At 41.5% G+C, this 18,508-nt stretch overlaps 2 protein-coding genes across 3 annotated transcripts in view; both read left to right on the top strand.

Annotated features, from left to right (window-relative positions):
• The window catches only part of pot1 (protection of telomeres 1 homolog), a 34,653-nt gene extending 27,609 nt beyond the window's left edge, over positions 1 to 7,044 (top strand). For both annotated transcript variants that reach the window (XM_039658066.2, XM_039658065.2), the window contains 3 exons: positions 6,014 to 6,108; positions 6,297 to 6,402; positions 6,491 to 7,044. In XM_039658066.2, the coding sequence (XP_039514000.2) occupies positions 6,014 to 6,108; positions 6,297 to 6,402; positions 6,491 to 6,600 (311 nt within the window). In that variant the 3' untranslated portion in view covers positions 6,601 to 7,044. The remainder of the gene's footprint in view (positions 1 to 6,013; positions 6,109 to 6,296; positions 6,403 to 6,490) is intronic.
• Positions 7,045 to 7,096: 52 nt separating this feature from the next.
• Positions 7,097 to 11,716, top strand: gpr37a (G protein-coupled receptor 37a). Its single transcript, XM_039657779.2, has 2 exons — positions 7,097 to 8,410; positions 10,308 to 11,716. Exons 1-2 carry the CDS (start codon positions 7,568 to 7,570, stop codon positions 11,130 to 11,132), a joined length of 1,668 nt encoding a protein of 555 aa, XP_039513713.2. The 5' UTR covers positions 7,097 to 7,567; the 3' UTR covers positions 11,133 to 11,716.
• The last annotated feature ends 6,792 nt before the right edge of the window (positions 11,717 to 18,508 follow it).

The raw sequence follows: 18,508 nt of genomic DNA, 5'->3' as shown, positions 1-18,508 counted from the left end.
CACACTCCTTTCCCCAGCCACAGCCGCCATTCGATCCCCCCCGACACTCTGCAATCCCGGCCTTCCTGAAAATAAATTACAAACATATGGCTTAAGACGATTAAAATGCACGACTCGCTCCGGCCTTTCTTCTTCTTTCGGGACTATTCGATACAAAACATCCGTAACCCGCTCAATGACAACAAACGGCCCCACAAAATGCCTTTGTAACTTTGGACACAGCCCCCGCTTACGCACCCTACTTTCCACCCACACCAATTCCCCTTCCGTATAAAACTGACGGGAAACTTTTAGATCAAAATATTGTTTCTGCCTTCCCGATGCTTTCAGCTGATGTGCTTTCACAGCCTCCACCACCGTAGACAAACTTTCCGCTACTTTCTCCACATACTCATTTGCCGAATCAAAACATTCCGTCTCCCCTACTCCCAAAACAACATCCACAGGCAAAACAATCTCTCGTCCAAACAAAACTCTGTATGGTGAAAATCCTGTGGTAGCATGTGTACTACTCCTATATGCCATCATAACATATGGCAGGAGGGTGTCCCAATTCTGCTGATTACTATCCACAAACAAAGACAGCATTGAAAGTAAAGTGCGGTTAAACCTTTCCACCATCCCATTCGACTGCGGATGATAAGATGTAGTTCTTGTTTTATGCATCTGTAACAAAGCACACAACTCCGTAAATAACTTTGATTCAAAGTTTCGACCTTGATCAGAGTGAATGCTACGTGGGACCCCAAATCTGCACACCCACTCACGTACCAAAACTTTAGCAACGGACTCTGCTTCTTGGTTTGGAAGTGCAACCGCTTCTGTCCACTTTGAGAAATAATCCCCAATTACCAGAATATACTTATTCTTCTCTCCAGTTACGGGCAAAGGGCCCAAGATATCCAACGCTACACGCTCGAAAGGCCGAGAGACAAAAGACGGCTGCAACGGGGCACGAACGTTCCCTGAGGATTTACGAGATGCGCATTCCGTACATTCCCTACACCACTTCTTTACGTCCTCAAACCACCCGGGCCAATAAAACCGATCCTTCACTTTTGCCTGCAATTTCTGCACTCCTAGATGACCCCCCGTAATAGAATTATGCAACATTCCCAAAACCTCTGGAACCATCACCTTCGGAAGGACCACCTGAATTTTTGATGCAGCATCTGTATTAAGGGGTGGTTTACGCACTAACCGCCCTTGCTCAAAGTCCAACTGATCCCACACGGGCAGAAACCCTCTCATTTCCACTTTTGTCTGTGCTTCCACGCGCCCCTCCTCCCCCCGCAACCACAGCTGTTCTACAATCTGTAAAGTGGCATCTTTCTTCTGCGCCCCCACCAGCTCATCCTCAATCTCCCCCGAAGAAAGCATTTCTCTTACCGCACAAACCGAAACGCCCCCCTCCAGACGTGAATCTGAAACGTTTTCACACTTAGCGCCAAATGATGGCACGCGTGACAGCGCATCCGCGTTAACATGTTTATTTCTCGGGCGGTGAACGATTTTATATTGAAAATTGGACAACTGTTCAATCCATCTGGCCAGCTGCCCTTCCAACCCCTGAAAATTATGGAGCCACCTTAAGGAGCTATGGTCAGTGCGTAATATAAATTCTTTCCCAAGCAAATAATGCTTGAAATATTTAGTAAATACCACTAAACCAAGCAACTCCTTTTTCGTGGTCGCATAACGGCGTTCCTGTTTCGTTAACGCTCGACTCGCGTATGCCACGACCCGCTCCAAGCCATCCATCTCTTGTGACAGCACTGCACCAATGCCCATGTCACTCGCGTCAGTATCTAAAATAAATGTCTTGTGCGGGTCGGGATACGCAAGAACTGGCGTTGTCACCAATGCGGTTTTAAGCTGTGAAAACGCCCGCTGGCACTCATCCCCCCATTTAAATTTTCGACCTTTCTCAGTTAGGCGATGTAATGGTCGCGCAATTTCAGCGAACCCCTCAATAAATCGCCGATAATAAGATGCCAACCCCACGAAACTCTGAACTTCAGTTTGATTCTTAGGTACCGGCCATTGTCTCACCACATCTATTTTAGCTGGGTCCGCTCGTATTCCCTCAGCCGATATAACGTGCCCTAAATAACGGACTTGAGAAGCAAACAAAGAACATTTAGATGGTTTAACCTTCAGGTTCGCGTGGCGTAATTTACCGAGGACCTCATCCAGCCGTTGTAGATGTTCCCCAAATGTTCTCCCAAAAACAATAATATCATCCAAATAGACAAGGCAAGTGGTCCACTGTAAATCCGCCAACACCAAATCCATAAGGCGCTGAAATGTACTTGGCGCGTTACACAGCCCGAAACTTAAAACATTGAACTCGAATAGCCCCTGCCGTGTTATAAAAGCGGTCTTATGTTTGTCTTTAGGGTCCACCTCGACCTGCCAGTATCCACTGGCCAGATCGAGGGTGGAAAACCACTGGGCATGAGCAAGGCTATCCAACGCATCATCAATACGCGGTAAGGGATACGCATCTTTCCGCGTTACATCATTCAACCGCCTATAATCAACGCAAAATCGAAGGGTCCCGTCTTTCTTCCGTACCGGGACCACAGGCGCGCCCCACGGACTACACGATGGCTGTACAATTCCCTTTACCTGCATATCTTTAATATGCTCAGTCACTTCATCTTGCAGATGAAGAGGAACACGACGCGGGGGCAATTTAATAGGTTTAGCGTCCCCCGTCTCAATCTGATGCGTTATTAGCGTTGTCCGCCCTAGATCTGTGTCATTTAGACTAAAAACGGACAAATTCTTACACAATAACTCGCGCACCGCGCGCGTTTCAGCCTCCCCAAAGCCCCTTTCATGTAAATTTAGCCGCTCTATAAGCGCATCCACGGAGCATGTAGATGTATTATCCCTAGCCACGTCCCCTCCCTCTACCACCACATCAAAAAATAACTTACCCACTTTCATTCCACGCTTTAAAATATGCGTGTCATCAGTGACATTAATTACACGGATGGGCAGAATACCCTGTTCCACCCTGCACACTACCCTTGCCACCAAAAGGTCGCAATGGTTATAAAGAGAGGAAGACGGCTCTAACATGCCCTGGAAACTATCTGACGTCCCTTCCACCGCCCCTACAATCAAAACTTCACTGCGAGGTGGAACAGGTGTATCAACATGCACCATCACATCACAGGGCTGCATACCGTTATTGCCGAACAAAAGGGGAATTTGTTTGCCCATCACCCGACAGCTCTTTTGATCGAGATTAATAATAGCGCCATATTTTAGCAAAAAGTCAGAGCCAAGCAGAATTTCCTGGGGCTCCAAATCTGCCACAAGAAACTCCGTAATGAGAGTTAAAGAATCGAATTGGCATACCGTTTGCCAGCGCCCCAAAATCAACATCCTCCCCCCATTGGCTACTCGAACCACACCCTCATGACGTTCGAGGTGAGCCCCGCCATTCGTAATGGTCAACCACCTCTGTTTTGGGATTATTGAAACTTGAGCGCCTGTATCAATAAGAAGTTTGACATCACACCCACCTAATTTAGCAGCAAGGTATATCCCAGAATTGCCCTGGACCGATGAGGCCAACTGAAAAAAATTATCTTGCATTGGGGCAGGCATCCGGCCTATAGTGCCTGCCCCCTCCCGTTTCCCTGCACATAAGGGCAATCTCTCCTAATATGTCGGTTACACCCACATTCCCAACACCCGCCTCCTAATGGTTGCACCGGCCTTTTCCCAACCCCACTCATAACTGACGGTTCAACGACGTGATTTCTTACTAATGTGGGAACTGCCTCACGGAGTTGCTGCACCGATTTTTGTAACATCTGAACCTCATTACGAAGCGTATCCACCACCTCAGTCAGTGCATCTACCTTACTCTCTGTTGCAGAAATATGCAAACCACGCACTCGAGCATCAGGGGTTATCGTACATTTCTCTAACCCCTGAATAAGTTCGAATTCACTTGCAATATTAATTGCTTCTTCTAGAGTGATAGGTTTAATACTACGTAGTTGGATACGAGTCTCTCCGTTTCCCACATGTGCAATAAAATGATCTCTGGCCAGCAAATCCTGTGTATCTACACCTACTGAGGGATACGCCTTAGTCGCCAACCTCCGCAGTGCATTACCAAACTCACGTAAAGTTTCGTTTGGCAAGCGCTTGCGGGACGAGAAACTAACCCGATTCCACTCTGCAGTTTCACATGGCTCAAAACATTTACCTAAAGCGTCTTTCAATAAAACATAGCTGCGCTTGGCTTCTAACGAGAGACCGCTATAAATATCTCGAGCGCGCCCCGATAATAAAAGTGCCATAAATTTCAGTTTCATTCCGTCATTCCAATTATTCACCACAGCTGCCATCTCAAACTGCTCCTTCCAATCAGACCATTCCCGGCCCGTGCCGGTAAAGGTCTCCGGCATAAACACCGGACGCGCCATAGGTACATTTGATGATGCAGCTGTGGTTAAAAGCGCAGTGCCAGTTGCAGAGGTAGATGGAGTAGCGTCAGACGCTCCAGACACAACCCGGTGCCCATCCCTGCCCTCCATCGTTCGGCTGTTGTATAATCGTTAGGGATTATCTCCCACCGCTGCCACCAGTGTAACAACCGCACGAACTTCAAAGAAGGCAGAGACCAGCACACAGATGGCAATTACGCACACAACTCTTTATTAAGTGCTAAAATACAACTTCATCTGTTAAAACACGTTACCCCCCTTGATTTAGGTTGTAGGCCGGAAGTCAGATCAGTCCACGTCCGATGAGGATGAGAACGTTTTACCAGGCGCACACTTAATCGACCGCGAACGAAGCAGTCCACATTCAGTGAGGAGGTTGAGACACTTTGGTAGGCGCAGCACTTGAGTTGTCACATCGGTCAGGAGCTCCCCTATCCTGGATCATATTCAAAACCCTAACTACCTAGCACAATCACCCCCCACTAGCTGCCTATCTTCACCGCCGGAGACACTAATTATCCCGAGCGGCCGTCTAGCGTTTCCCACAAGTGTGAGCTCCCCCGGACCTCCTCTCGCAATACTCCAAAACCATCCCTTAAATAGACCTCGACTCCTCCCATATCAGCTGTACACATTCATTTAATTAGACGCTTCCATTCATTCTGATTAAGGGGCGTGCGTATTAATCCCACTCGTTTCCTTAATCACTACAGTATTATTAAATCAATTTTTAACACATTAGTTTATTACATTTTTTTTCTTCTTCATATTAAAATTACAATTTTGCATCATGTTTGCTTCCTCAATTCAATTTCAAGAATTGAAAACTACATTCTCAGTTCAGAATGGCACAACCCTAATGAAAAGAGGGAAATCATCTAAATATAATCAGTCCTCTTTAGGGTGCTGTAGAGGCTGTTGTTTATTTAAAGCACATTATACACACTTTTTAACACTATTAAAATAATAAGACAAAATTGGACAAGAGTAATTTTTTTTTTTTAAGAAACCAAATATAGTAAAGAGGCAAAATATAGTCTTGGGTATGGGACCTGTGTTACTTAATAAAGATGGGTTATATTTATTAAGAATATTGAGAATTACAACGCTTAAAGCAAAAACAAAAATAAATCCCCAGTTGTAAATGATTGGTTACAGTTTCCAAATTACATTCTATGGAGATGATAACATGAAATTAAGAGTAAAACAATACTTTTTTTGTCATGTTTTATTAGGTATTAAGTCTTACAGGTGTAGTTAAAAGTGCATTATGTGAAAACAAGTTACTTTTCACTTTGGAGATTTCTATTTATTGGGTTTCATTATTAATGGGATAGCTTGGCTAACATCAGAGGGCCTGGAAACCACATTCATATTCTCGTATTTGAGGCGTGGTTTACAAATCCCCAAAGCCGTTTATTGGGTGCTACGAATGTCTATCAAATGCGCCTCTCATAGCCAATCGTTTCAATTGGACGATTCAATTTGGACACTTCCTCCACATGTATATTTGGGCAGTTCATCTGTTTCTGTCACAGCTCTGGGAGTTCAGCTGATGCAGTACAGATTGTTAATCCAGTTTGAACTGGACGATGGGACTGACACATTAGAGGCTCTGCTGTGGGAGAACGCTGTGAGTATATCAATGCCATTTCATTAAATATCTGGAAAAAGTGCACGTTTGTCAGTTGCATTAAATGACTTCTTTTTGTTAAAGTTGTAAAACACACAAATATAGCTGTGCATTACCTGATCAGCAGAGGGTGCTATTTTCTCTTTTGAAATAGGCTTTAGTGGTTGTCTCTGTCTTTTTCTTTGTAGGAGAAGTTCTTCCATGTTTCTGCTGTCGATGCTTCAGGCAGTCAGGATTTGCAGGACAAGATTCAGACCATCATCGACACAATTAAACCACCACAAAGCAGTTTGGGTAAAGATTTCATTCCTAAATTAATGATTTTTTTTTCTTTACATTCCTTCAATATTTAGAGTAAGAGAATGTCTTTTTTTCTTTGCAGAAGAACGTCCATGGCTGGATCTTTGCCTCTCTGTCTACACTGTGAAGGACAATGACGGCAATAATAAAGTTTGCTACCAGATCACTGACTCCGAAATCAGAGAGGAATAAAGAAGTTAAGTTACAGACAGTTTGGTTAAGAGTAAACTATCATAGATGGGCATCTGCAAAGAACAAGAAAGAAATTGTTGCTAGAAATCTTGTGTTAAAGGGATAATTTACCTAAAAAATACAATTTTGTCATTACTTTTTCACCCTCAAGGTGTTCAAACCTGTATGAGTTTCTTTTTTTTCTGATGAACACAAAGGAAGATATGTTGGTAACCACACAGTTGACGGCATCCATTGACTTCCATAGTAGGAAAGTCAATGGTTACCAACATTCTTCAAAATATCTTCCTTTGTGTTCAAATAAGGGGAAGAAGCTCATACCAGTTTGGAACGATTTAAGGGTGATTAAATTATTACAAAATTATTATTTTTGGGTGTGCTATCCCTTTAAGAAATGTAAATATGTTTTATGGTCAAACAATAAAATAAAGTATTTCTATTTAATACATAACTACTTGTTCTGCTTGGACCTGTGTGTGGCATTATTTAACAAGCCATCTGGAGTGAAACTGATGAGCATTTTGACAGCAGGTGGTTGTTGCTGGAAACAAAATGTCGTTGTGTTTCAGTCCACTAGGTGGCGCGTTCACTGTGTTGTGTCTGTGAACGCGGAGCCTCCCTGACAGAGCTTCATATTCAGAGGTCCACCAGGAGATCATAAACGGCTCTCAAGGACTTTCACTTTATCGAGATGCTGGATGCTCGTTCCTTGACATCTATTTTTCCTCTTGTACGAAACGCTTGGAAATATCTGCGGTTCGTGGACTTCAACAAGCTTTGTTTTGTTTGTCTGAACACCTGTTTGACCTGCTGTTACAAAACTATTGATTTTAAAAATGGAAACTAGCGATGTTCAGAGACCCGTGAGTGGGACGACGCTTGATGTTAGTTCTACAAGTACGCCTTAAAATACTGGATTTATCAGGTTTGGATATTTTCAAGGGATATATACTAACTGGAAAACGCAATGGAAATGCATTTTTTAACTGTATTTTGTTTGCTCGTTAGTTGTGAACTCTCAGGAGTTCTCTCAAATAGCAACAAAACGACGGATTTAACGTCAAAACTAGTTCCATCCCACAAAGTGCGTAAAATTAACGTTAACTCAAACAGCCATGAACGACGTGTGACGTTAAATAAAATTGCTGGTAAGGAAACTAACGTTACAGATGTGATTTCATTGGCCGGTACTACAAAACATTTAATGGTGAGCGCATCTTCCAGACGGAAGTACGAAAAAACTCATATAATGGACAATAGCAACACGAAAACATTTCTGAGGGAAATAAACGGCGGAATTCATCGTCGACGAGAAAGGGCGACGACGGGAAATGAAGGCACCGCATCTCCAGAGAATGAACTCGAGCGCGTGGAGCCACTGCCGAAGCCAGTAGCACAGATCCAGCCTTCAGGCTTTCCTACTGATGTCACGTCTATTCCTGAATGGGAAACCTCACCTGTGGAAGACTTTAAGGAAGTCTTCACTCCGTTTATTCCCCTTAACACACGACCAAGAACCCCTGGGGTGAAGAATCCGTTTTTCCCCGTGACAGGTGAATCGTATGGTGCATATGCTGTCATGTGCATCTCCATCGTCATTTTCACTGTGGGGATTGTTGGGAATATAGCAATCATGTGCATAGTGTGCCACAATTACTACATGAGAAGCATTTCAAACTCCTTGCTGGCCAACCTCGCCCTGTGGGATTTTATCATCCTCTTTTTCTGCTTGCCACTTGTTATATTCCACGAACTCACTAAGGATTGGCTCCTTGGGGAATTCTCCTGTAAAATCATTCCATACATTGAGGTAAACGCCATATTGGATTAAGAGAACTGTGGTTGGTCACTTTCAATGGGTGATTGAAATGCAGTTATTTCTGTGACTAATGTCAAATTGGCTATAAAAAAAAAAAAAGGGGTTTGTGGTAGCTACATGGCATGGGGCAAGACTTCTAAAAAAATCATTAAAATAAGATAATCTCTTGTGATCAGGTATAGCCTTCATTAACTTATCCAATCATACATTCAATGTATGATTCCATTGCATCTGTTTAACATGTTTTTTATTGATCAATGCATCTTAAGTCCTCTGAAATCTTTATTAGATTAAGGGTGGATCAGACTCATGATTGATTGGTTCAGGTTCACCTGTATAGAGCCAGACCTGGTTTCATGATTGAGCTTGACTTAAATTAGTATAGCAGGTTCTCAGACGTACAGCAAGCTACTTTTACTGAAACTGGTTAAATTGCTTGTTTATCCTTTATGGTTAATTCACATGGGATTCACATTTAAATGCTTTCATCATTTTATACGTATTTCTTAGTGCTCAAGGTAGGTGTTAGTTTCCTTCAAATGCCTGGGCTACTAAACTGTACGTGTGTTAGGTCACCGAGTCAGGTAAGTTACTGTACGACTTAAACAAACTTGCTTAGCAAGATTTTTGTGACTTTCTCAGCCAAGAGAGTTACTGACATGAAAGTGAAACCATTTGTGCTATTGCACTTTTTGTGGCAACGTTGAAATTGCAAAATACTTGCATTGCGTTGTTCATTTATATTTGTGTAAAAAGCTACGCCATTCAGCGTTTGTCCAATTTATAATGTAATTACACAACACAAGATAACTTTTTTTGTTTTTGCATTTGCATTTGGTTCCGCTACCCATTCCAAAGACTTATTGCGTTAAATCGCCCTAGCTGCGTTTTGTACATGATCAAACCAATAATCTTAAGTCTATTGTTCATAACATACAGATTAAAGTGTATTTGCTACATTCTTCAGTAACAAATTTCCAGGGCTGATTCGTTTGCATTTTTATAAGATTATGCTTGAAAAATAATCTAAATGAAATATGCTGTTAAATTAACGAGAAGGCTTTGTGAATGTGTAGTCAGAAATTCAATGCAAATGTTATATGACATATTTGTTGTGTTTTGTCTACTTGAGTAAGGGGGAGTGTCTCCACTGTAGACACAAAGAGATAGTGGTATTGCCCTGAGGCTGCGTTCAGATTGTATCATGCGTTTCTGAGGAATTGACCTGATTGGTGCCATAGTTGTGGCTTTAATCTCCCGACACTACAGAGTGCAAATGCCTACACCCTTGATTCAGAACAGCCTGCTTACTTGATCACAATGTTTCAACCTAACAATGAAGTCTATGGCCCTAAATGAAAAGGCTTTGGTGTTTAGTGAGATTGAATTTCCTTACTGTCCCACACACCCAGGAGTTCAATTATAGTTGCGCTCAATCTATTTAAGTTTCTTATGGTCAAAATTATGCCACAAATGCTTTCAGACTCATTCCTGAAATAAATTAATCAGAAATCTAGGTTTACGGTATAAGGCACTTCAAATTTAACAGAAAGGTAACAAAAAATTAAAGCATAAATCTGAAGCACTTATGTCAACTTCTATATTATATTCTGTTCTTATCCTTTTTTACATCGACTCAAATTATTTACGTCGTCTTGTGGCTATACTATTGAAACGGTGAGTATTTGTAATGAGTAATGCTTACAAATTGGCCTCATTCACTTCCATTGCAAGTGCCTCCATGTAACCCAGATTTTTGCTTCTTTTTTGTCAATTAGGCTTAGCTTTAATTTCACCCGCAATGTTCCAAACCTGTTTCCAGGTTTGTCAATGCCAGGATTTTGTAAAAGTTTATTAGTAACGACCACACATCCCCTTTACCTTGCAGGTGGCGTCTTTAGGAGTAACCACCTTCACTCTTTGTGCTTTGTGCATTGACCGTTTCCGTGCCGCGAGCAACGTCCAGATGTACTACGAGATGATCGAGAACTGCACCTCCACTGCAGCCAAGCTAATGGTGATTTGGATCGGCGCTTTGCTCCTCGCCCTGCCCGAGCTTCTAATCCGGCAGCTGGTGAGAGAGGACCGTGAGCCTCCGGAAGTGACGCCTTGCGAACACTGCGTGGTCCGAATCTCCACGGCTCTCCCGGACACGCTTTACGTCCTCGGACTCACCTACAACAGCGCTCGTCTCTGGTGGTACTTCGGCTGCTACTTCTGCCTTCCCACTCTCTTCACCATCATCAGCTCAGTGGTGACCGCACGCAAGATCCGCAAGGCCGAGCGCGCCAGCGTCCGAGGCAACCGGAAGCAGATCCAATTGGAGAGTCAAATGAACTGCATTGTTGTTGCTCTGGCTATCCTGTACGGATTTTGCGTCATACCGGAGAACATCAGCAACATCGTATCGGTGTACATGGCTACAGGTGTGCCGCGTCGCACACTGGATATCCTGCATCTGGTGAGTCAGATGATGCTGTTCTGCAAGTCCGCGGTTACACCGGTGCTGCTTCTGGCTCTCTGTCGGCCCTTCAGAAAAGCCTTTCTGGACTGCTGCTGCTGCTGCTTTGAGGAGTGCGGCCCACCAAAGTCCTCGGAGCCCAACAGCGACGACAACGATCAGGACGGCACCACCGAGCTGGAGCTTTCACCCTACAGTACTGTAGTCCGCAGGGATCCATCTACCTTCCCAATCGCGGGAACTCACTGCTAAGGTTGTACCTTACCTAAGGGGGGGTACAAATTAGCTTTGTGGAGTTTCTTTGTTTTGGGAGAGATGCTCATAAACTGGATATTTTAACTTGTGAATATAGGGACAAAGAACATACACACGTTAATTGCAGAACACATTGTCTTAGAGATGCAACTGCCTATTGATGTTTACAGAAGAAGACATGAGTACCATGTGTAGTTTCTTGGAAGTCTAGACAGATTATGGATTAACTCACATGCATTTGTTATATTTGCACAATTTTCTTACCCCAGTATTTTTTTTTAATTATTTTAATTTGGTGTATTTGTATTTTTGTTCAAAGTATCTCTGAGACTTACTGTACGGAAGGTAATATATAGAAAATGGCTGTTCGTAGTATGTTCTGGTGTTGTGGAAATCAGCGATTCTTGTGAATCGATTTAACGTTAAGCCTAGCTCCCTTGCTATGTAAGTATTAAAATCACTCTGTATTTGCTAGCGGAAATACTTGTGATGCACTTCAGCCACTGAAAAGCACTGAAGACGCTGTTGTTTTAGCCAAGACGTGTCACTTTTGAATAATAATAAAAAAACAATGAAATGTCTTACAGACAAAACTTGAGGCTATGTTTACACGGAAACGATCAGAAGAGAAAACGCAAAAGTGGGGTTGTTTTTCCACTTTTTATTCTGCGTTTAGACGAGCATTTTGGGTGTGAAATCCGCTGGAGATGGTGACGCAAAAGTCTGTGAAATTCAATGTAGTATACACTCCAGGCGGCTAAGAGTGTATACTACAACAACACCAAGCCTGCGCGCCTGCGTACAACCTTTACGCGGGAACGCGGCGGTGGAGCGTTTTTAAGATTTCCACTCTGGATAGTGGTTTCAAGCCCCCAAAACGCTGTTGCCGTGTAAACGAAAGGCACATCCACTCACCCGCGAGCGTTCTTGAGTGTTCTACTGAAACTGGACATGGTGTTTTCTATTTATTCAGATTATGTGATCTAACCAATCAGTATATCCTTTACCAATCAATTCTTCTCCAATGGCTGGTTCATTCTTGATGGTGTTGGCTCACAGGCCTCTGGGTCGTCAATGCCATACAGTACTCTAGTACACAGAGGCTTTTGTTTAAGGCCAAGGCCAGTTCAGCATTAGGCATTCATGCTGCTGCGGATTCCGTGACCTCACGGATAGAAGTGCGGACTGGATTGGGAATGTAGGGAAAGATGTAGGAAGCCTGTTTGGCTTAACAAGACAGCTGGAGTTTTGTTATTGTGGTCTGGTTGTTTATTGGCCATTTAGTATCAAAAGGAAAATTAGACTTTTTGCTCTGCTTTAGGCTCAATCTCATCTCTTTTACTATACATTTAAGCTCAGCTCCAAAACCTAGTGCGCCGTCTACTTCCTAGGAAGTTTCCTTCCAAGGCAACATCCTAACAGAAATAGAATCTCATAAGTGACTCAACAGTTGTTAGTGTGTTGATATGATCAACGTTTGACCAGTCTTGAAAGTTTTTTTTTTTTTTTTTTTCACAGAGTATGTTACAATGCATTCTGGGATTTATTTCCGATCCAATTAAAAGTTTGGCCAACAACGAGCGTTGACGATCACACATTGACCAAGGTAGTTTGTGACGTCAGAAACACCATCGATTTCAAACCTAACCTTTTTTCACTGCAATTTTAAAGAAAATACTCAGCAATACACCACATAGACATATAAACAACATTAAAGCTTGATTTTAACCACAGGGGGACTTTAACAGTAAAGAATTTTACATTATTAGAAAAGATTTCTATATCATATAAATTCCTACAGTATGACACTTTCTACTGTGGATATTTGGAGAGAAAAAAAACACTCAGGCTAATGTTGTTTTGAACCCCATTGATTTTAATGTATGGACAAAAACATTTGAAATGACATTTTTCAATATTTTGTATCGCTCAGAAGAAAGAACAATACAAGAGTGATATTATCATGACAGCATTGTCTCCATCTTCTCTATAGTTTTCAATTGTTCCTAGCTTGACTTTTCCAATCAAAATCTGTTTCCATCATAAAGAAGATTAGCTTGTATTTTATTTGAAGGCACTCGTGTTCAGTGATGACATTCTCATGCATATTTAAATAGATTGCATCATTCAGACCCACACTTTGGCCAAATACATTATTCATAGGCACCAACAAACAGTCATTCTTTTGAACGGCATGTCATATTAATATTTCATGAATGATGAGTGCTTCATGCCACTGCGTTGTTGAGTCCCACAAGGACTAAATTCAGTTTTGTTTGTCTAATTTTTGTTTGTTCTTCCTAACTCCGCTTCTTATTAGGGAATCTTATTATAATGTCATAATTTGTTATCAAGGTTTACTATAGCATTTGTTGATTTTGCCTGATCTGGTTATGCACATTATCTTGTTTACGCTGATGCGAACAGTTTTAGGTGTTTAGGACACACTGGTACAAGACTGTCCGCTTTTTAGCATCTTTTCTAATTGGGTCCATCTGATTGAGTGGATGCCGTTCACGGAAAAGAAGGGCTTTATTGTCTTGTTTTTCCTTTTGTGGAATTGTCCCTTATTTCTAGGTCACCGCCTGTGATGAACGCTTAAATGCGTTAATGAGTTCCCTGTGAACTCTTCCCTGTGTGTGAGCGGCTCTCGTCTTTTGTCACACACACACACACTGTATTTTCAGTCCCCCTCCTGGGCGGCCTTGTAAAGGGGAATTATGGGATTGTTGGCATTGCCAAATTGCTGTTTGTTGTAGGAGAACCTTCAAGATTGTTTAAAGGTCCCTTTTGAAAAGCCTAATTGAGCTGTTCTGATGTTCACACAACGGAAATGCCCACATTCCCTCCTGTTGCCCCGTCATCAGAATTATCCTAAACCTTTGATTTGGTCCTCAGGGGAAATCACAGCAATCGTGTCTTATGACAGTTTGACACTACATCACTTTAACATGCTCGGCCATTTTGAGAATGAGAATGAGCAATTTATTCCCTGCTAAAAACTGGAAGATTATCCTTCGCAAAAAAGGGGGGTTCTCAAACCTGTGGGATTGTGGAATTGTGCACCACATGATAATGTATGGGAAATTACCTCTGCTCATTACATAATTAGTGTCTAATTAATGATTAAATTCCTTTTATCTCAGCGTGGCAAAGTCATTTTCCCAGTAACAAATACTTTAATTAAAGTACTATTAATATTTATAGGTATTAAGGGTCTATTACTTAGTAATTGCTATTTGCATATATAATTTAGAATTTATATAGAGTGGTACTAAAACCTGTGACCACGGCACTCTTAAAGGGATAGTTCACTTTGAAATTAATTGTTGATATGTTTTAGCTTACCTTAAGGGCATCCAAGATGTAGGTGTCTTTGTTTCCACAGTATTTTCAATGTTGAGATTTTTTTGGTCAAACCGTTGTTGTCTGTCAGTAATACACTAGAGGTTAAGGGGCCGTTCACATATCGCGCCTAAAAACGCGTAGAAAACGCTAGGCGCACGCGTTCTCCTTTTTCCAAAGAAGCGCTAGGGCGGTTGCACTCCGGAGGCGTCTGTCGTTGCTAAGCAACCATCAGCTGCGCTCTCCATTACATGAAGGAAATTTCAGCAATGGATTTCCACCACCGAAAAACCCTTGCTGTAACTCTGTTACAAGATTTATTTACTCAGAAAATTAAAAAAAAAACGCCGCAGTGTTTGGGTGCACCCCATAGGCTACTACAAAACAAGAACCATGGGGAATTTCACCAGATGATTCAGGAACTCCGCCTGGACAATGGGAGGTTCAAAGCCTATTTCAGAGTGGACAAGGACCAGTTTGATTATAATTTAAGAAGAGGTAACAAAAATGGCGAGGAATTGGTTGGTTCGTGTCACGTGACCTACGGTGCGCTTGCGGCATTCTGAAAAGTTGAGATGTTTTTATCTCGATGCGGCGCGGACGCGCCTGGAAAAAACGAGCGCGTCGCACCGCGACCGCGTCGCTTCCATTATGAGCGCGCATACCGCGCGCCTACATTTGAAATAACGAACTTGAGCGCGCAAAAGACGCGATATGTGAACCGGGCCTAAGGGGGTCCTCCCTCGGTTCACCTCAAAGAGCATGCACAGAGAAGTCAAAATTAAACATGATTTAATGACTCGTAAATGTAAGTACACACTGATGGCCTAAGACACGAAACGAGCAGTTTGTGTGAGAAAACAAACTGTTTTATATCGTTTTTATCTCTTGTTAACAGCCGTCGCACTGATCTGAATCAGATGTCCAACTGAACCGTCTCCAGACGTTACGCCGGAAGTGATCTCTCGCGCGTCCACGACACGCAATGTTTACACAGAGATTTTGGAAGTTTTACCTTTCACTAAACATATTTAGATATATCGAAATCGTCTTCCATTGCGATTTCCCGTATATCTAAATATGTTTAGTTTAGTGATTCTTCATTTTGAATCAGTTTCCATTTCCTCTTTCTTTTCTTGTACAGCATGTGTGTCTCATCGAGGAGCTAAACCTCTTTGTCTCTGTATATCAAAACACATTCTGACATGGACCTTTTAGCTAAATAGACAAAAATGAAATTTGTAGAGTTTTTATGTGGACAAAGGAAACTGTTTGCGTCACTGTGGCATTCAGGGTCGAAAGGAAACAATCACTGCCCTGTGTGGATGTTTTATGGCATGTGGGAGAAAGCCAAAAGGGCATTACTGGCCCGCGACTCAGTGGTCACAAACAAAAGGGCCGCAAGGGACACTGAGGTGTTATAATTCATTTTAAGTATTTGAAGGGCCAATGAACTATTAATAATAAGTGACATGCATTGATATCCACAATTATCGCCACCTTATCTACTAAGGCTAAATTTTGCAAATATCCTAGGTAGTTTTGCTTGCTTTACGTGTTTTTTTTTTTATCATTCCTTTTTGATGCTAAACTTCTACTTTAAAAAACGTCATGGCTGCTCTGCTGTCAAAATCCATCAAAGTGATAGAATCAGAAGTGTCTCTGCACAATCCAGTGGGTGAATAGCTTGAGAATGGCAGAAGGTCACCTTTTTTCCATAGCAGACCTCACATGCTTTGCACGAAAGGCTGGGCAACTTGCGCTGAGAGAGAGCTGTCATGGAAAGAATTCAAAGGCAATCCAGCATAGCGGGGTCCAAAAGTCTGAGATTCAAAATTTTAATTAAACAAGAATATAAAAAAAGATCTGCTATTTTTTATATATATATAAACTTCTTGTCTCCGATTTTTGGATCCTACTCAACATATATCCAAAATTATATGTTGTTCAATAAATTACTTATAGCACATTTATAAATAACCACAAAATTGTGCAATATGCCAAACTGGGATTCCACTTTCTCTGAACTAGAAGATGGAGGAAAGATAGCTTCTGACTCCATCAGCAGAAAGTCAAATAATATAATATTTATCTTTAATACCATTTGGCTACAGCACTTACAATAATATAGAGCCCCGCACATGACATGCAGGAATTGTGCTCATGATATAATCATCCATTCTCTTGTTTTACTAAATCGTGGCCATGTTTGAATCAAAACAAGGGAACGCATTAGTATACAACGTGGCCATGATTTACTAAACCGAGGATATTATGTCATATGATTATATCGTACAGTTGTCACAATTATGTTCCGTCTTGTCTTCACTGTTCTTGTTAGTCTCTATGGTTTCCAATCAGTTAAGTCTTGTCAGCTTGTCAGTGTTTTACTCCCTGTTCTGTTCTATCCCTGGTCGGTTATTGGTTGTGTGAACATACTCCCGAGTTTACTATTAAATATCTTGTTTTTCTGCATATCCTTCGTTGTGACCATGCTTCAATATCTGACGCTTTAGGCACTCTTTAGCATCCGTTATATGACGTGATCCTAGGGCGTCATCGAACTGATGCTAAAGGGTGCCTAAAGTGTCAGATATTGAAGCATGGTCAAAATGCTTCCCAAGGCGTCAGTTAGTTCGTTCGTCTTCGTTTAGGGTTCTTTAAACGTTCTCAGGACGTCGCAGGGATTCAAGTTGATTTTCCGTAAGTTTTGAAGAATGGCGTGTCTGACGTTGGTTCAACGTTAATTTGTTGAACAAAACAATGCCAGATCAACGTTGTTTCGATGTCATGTTTCCACGTTGATTCAATGTCAGTTTGCTGTCTGGGTCCCTTTAAGAGAAGAAACAACTAACCAAGACATATAGCCTAAAAAGACATCTGAGAAAGAAAATCAAATTTTCAAGCGGAACTGAGAGAACGTCAAACTGGAACGTCCTAAAAGTAGGTCAACGTTCCCCTTGTGTGATTAGAGGTGTTTTAGTCCACTGCATGAAGTCATCAGACATTGTTTAACAGGCATTATGAATCATATAACTCAAGGGCAAAACACTGACCATGTGTCATCATTCATTTGTATGTTCGAGCATAGAGTAAAATAAATTTACAAAAATATCAGGGCCATCACTTTATTCTTTTAATAAACACCCCCATACCTTATAACGCCGACCCTTTTCAAAAATTAGAAAGAGGTAAATATTTTTTATGGAAAAACATTTATGTCTCTTCATTTGCTACCAATATTATTTCTACAATTGGCAAATTATTTATTTGTAATTCTACAATTACAAATAAATAATTCACATGCAAATATTCAAGATGAGTGCAAAAGCCATACAATTACCATTTATTACCACAAATATGTATTCTTTGTGTACTTTTTTAATGGGTACTGGAGTCCACAACTGGAACATTAAAATTAACTTCTGAAAAATACGATATGTTTGTGCAATTAAAAAAAATTATTTTCCTTGATGTTGAAGGGTTAGTTCACCCAAAATATGAAAACTCTGTCATCAGTTATATAGAAATCTCTCAGATTCCATTTCAAATGTATTAATTTGTGTTTCAAAAAAACGTATGGGTATGAAACGACTTGGGGTGAGTAATTGATGACAGTATTTTTATTTTATTGGAGGACTATCTCTTTAATAAACCGGATCACTTACTTGAACTAAGCGAATATAAATGCTGGGCGTGCCAGGAAAACAAATTGATTAATGATGGTCGGTCCTCACACAAAACTATCGTAGCCTATGACATTAGAAGACTTCTGTAAAATGACCTTTTTGTGTTTCACGGAAGGTTTGGAACGACATGAGGGTGAGTATGATGACAGAATTTTTATTTTGGGGGGAACTATCCCTTTGCGCACAGTCTTTTGGGAATTCGCATGTGTTTTGTGGAGGTTGTAACTAGAGTGAGTCTGACAGATGGCCTCAAAGGCAGGGTTCAGAATCTATGTCAGTAGGTCGACGTAAAGGAGAGCCATAAACACTACAAATCCTTGTTAGAGCAATGAGCCCGCA

This window comes from Pimephales promelas, chromosome 25 (genome assembly GCF_988280905.1).
Source record: "Pimephales promelas chromosome 25, fPimPro1.hap1.1, whole genome shotgun sequence".
Taxonomy (NCBI): domain Eukaryota; kingdom Metazoa; phylum Chordata; class Actinopteri; order Cypriniformes; family Leuciscidae; genus Pimephales; species Pimephales promelas.
This window is presented reverse-complemented; position numbering and strand designations above follow the sequence as displayed.

Bases quoted from the DNA above. Each gene is read 5' to 3' on its own strand.
- gpr37a (XM_039657779.2), top strand. From the start codon at position 7,568: ATGGAAATGCATTTTTTAACTGTATTTTGTTTGCTCGTTAGTTGTGAA. The intron at 8,411-10,307 runs GTAAACGCCATA...TTTACCTTGCAG, and splicing joins AAATCATTCCATACATTGAG to GTGGCGTCTTTAGGAGTAAC.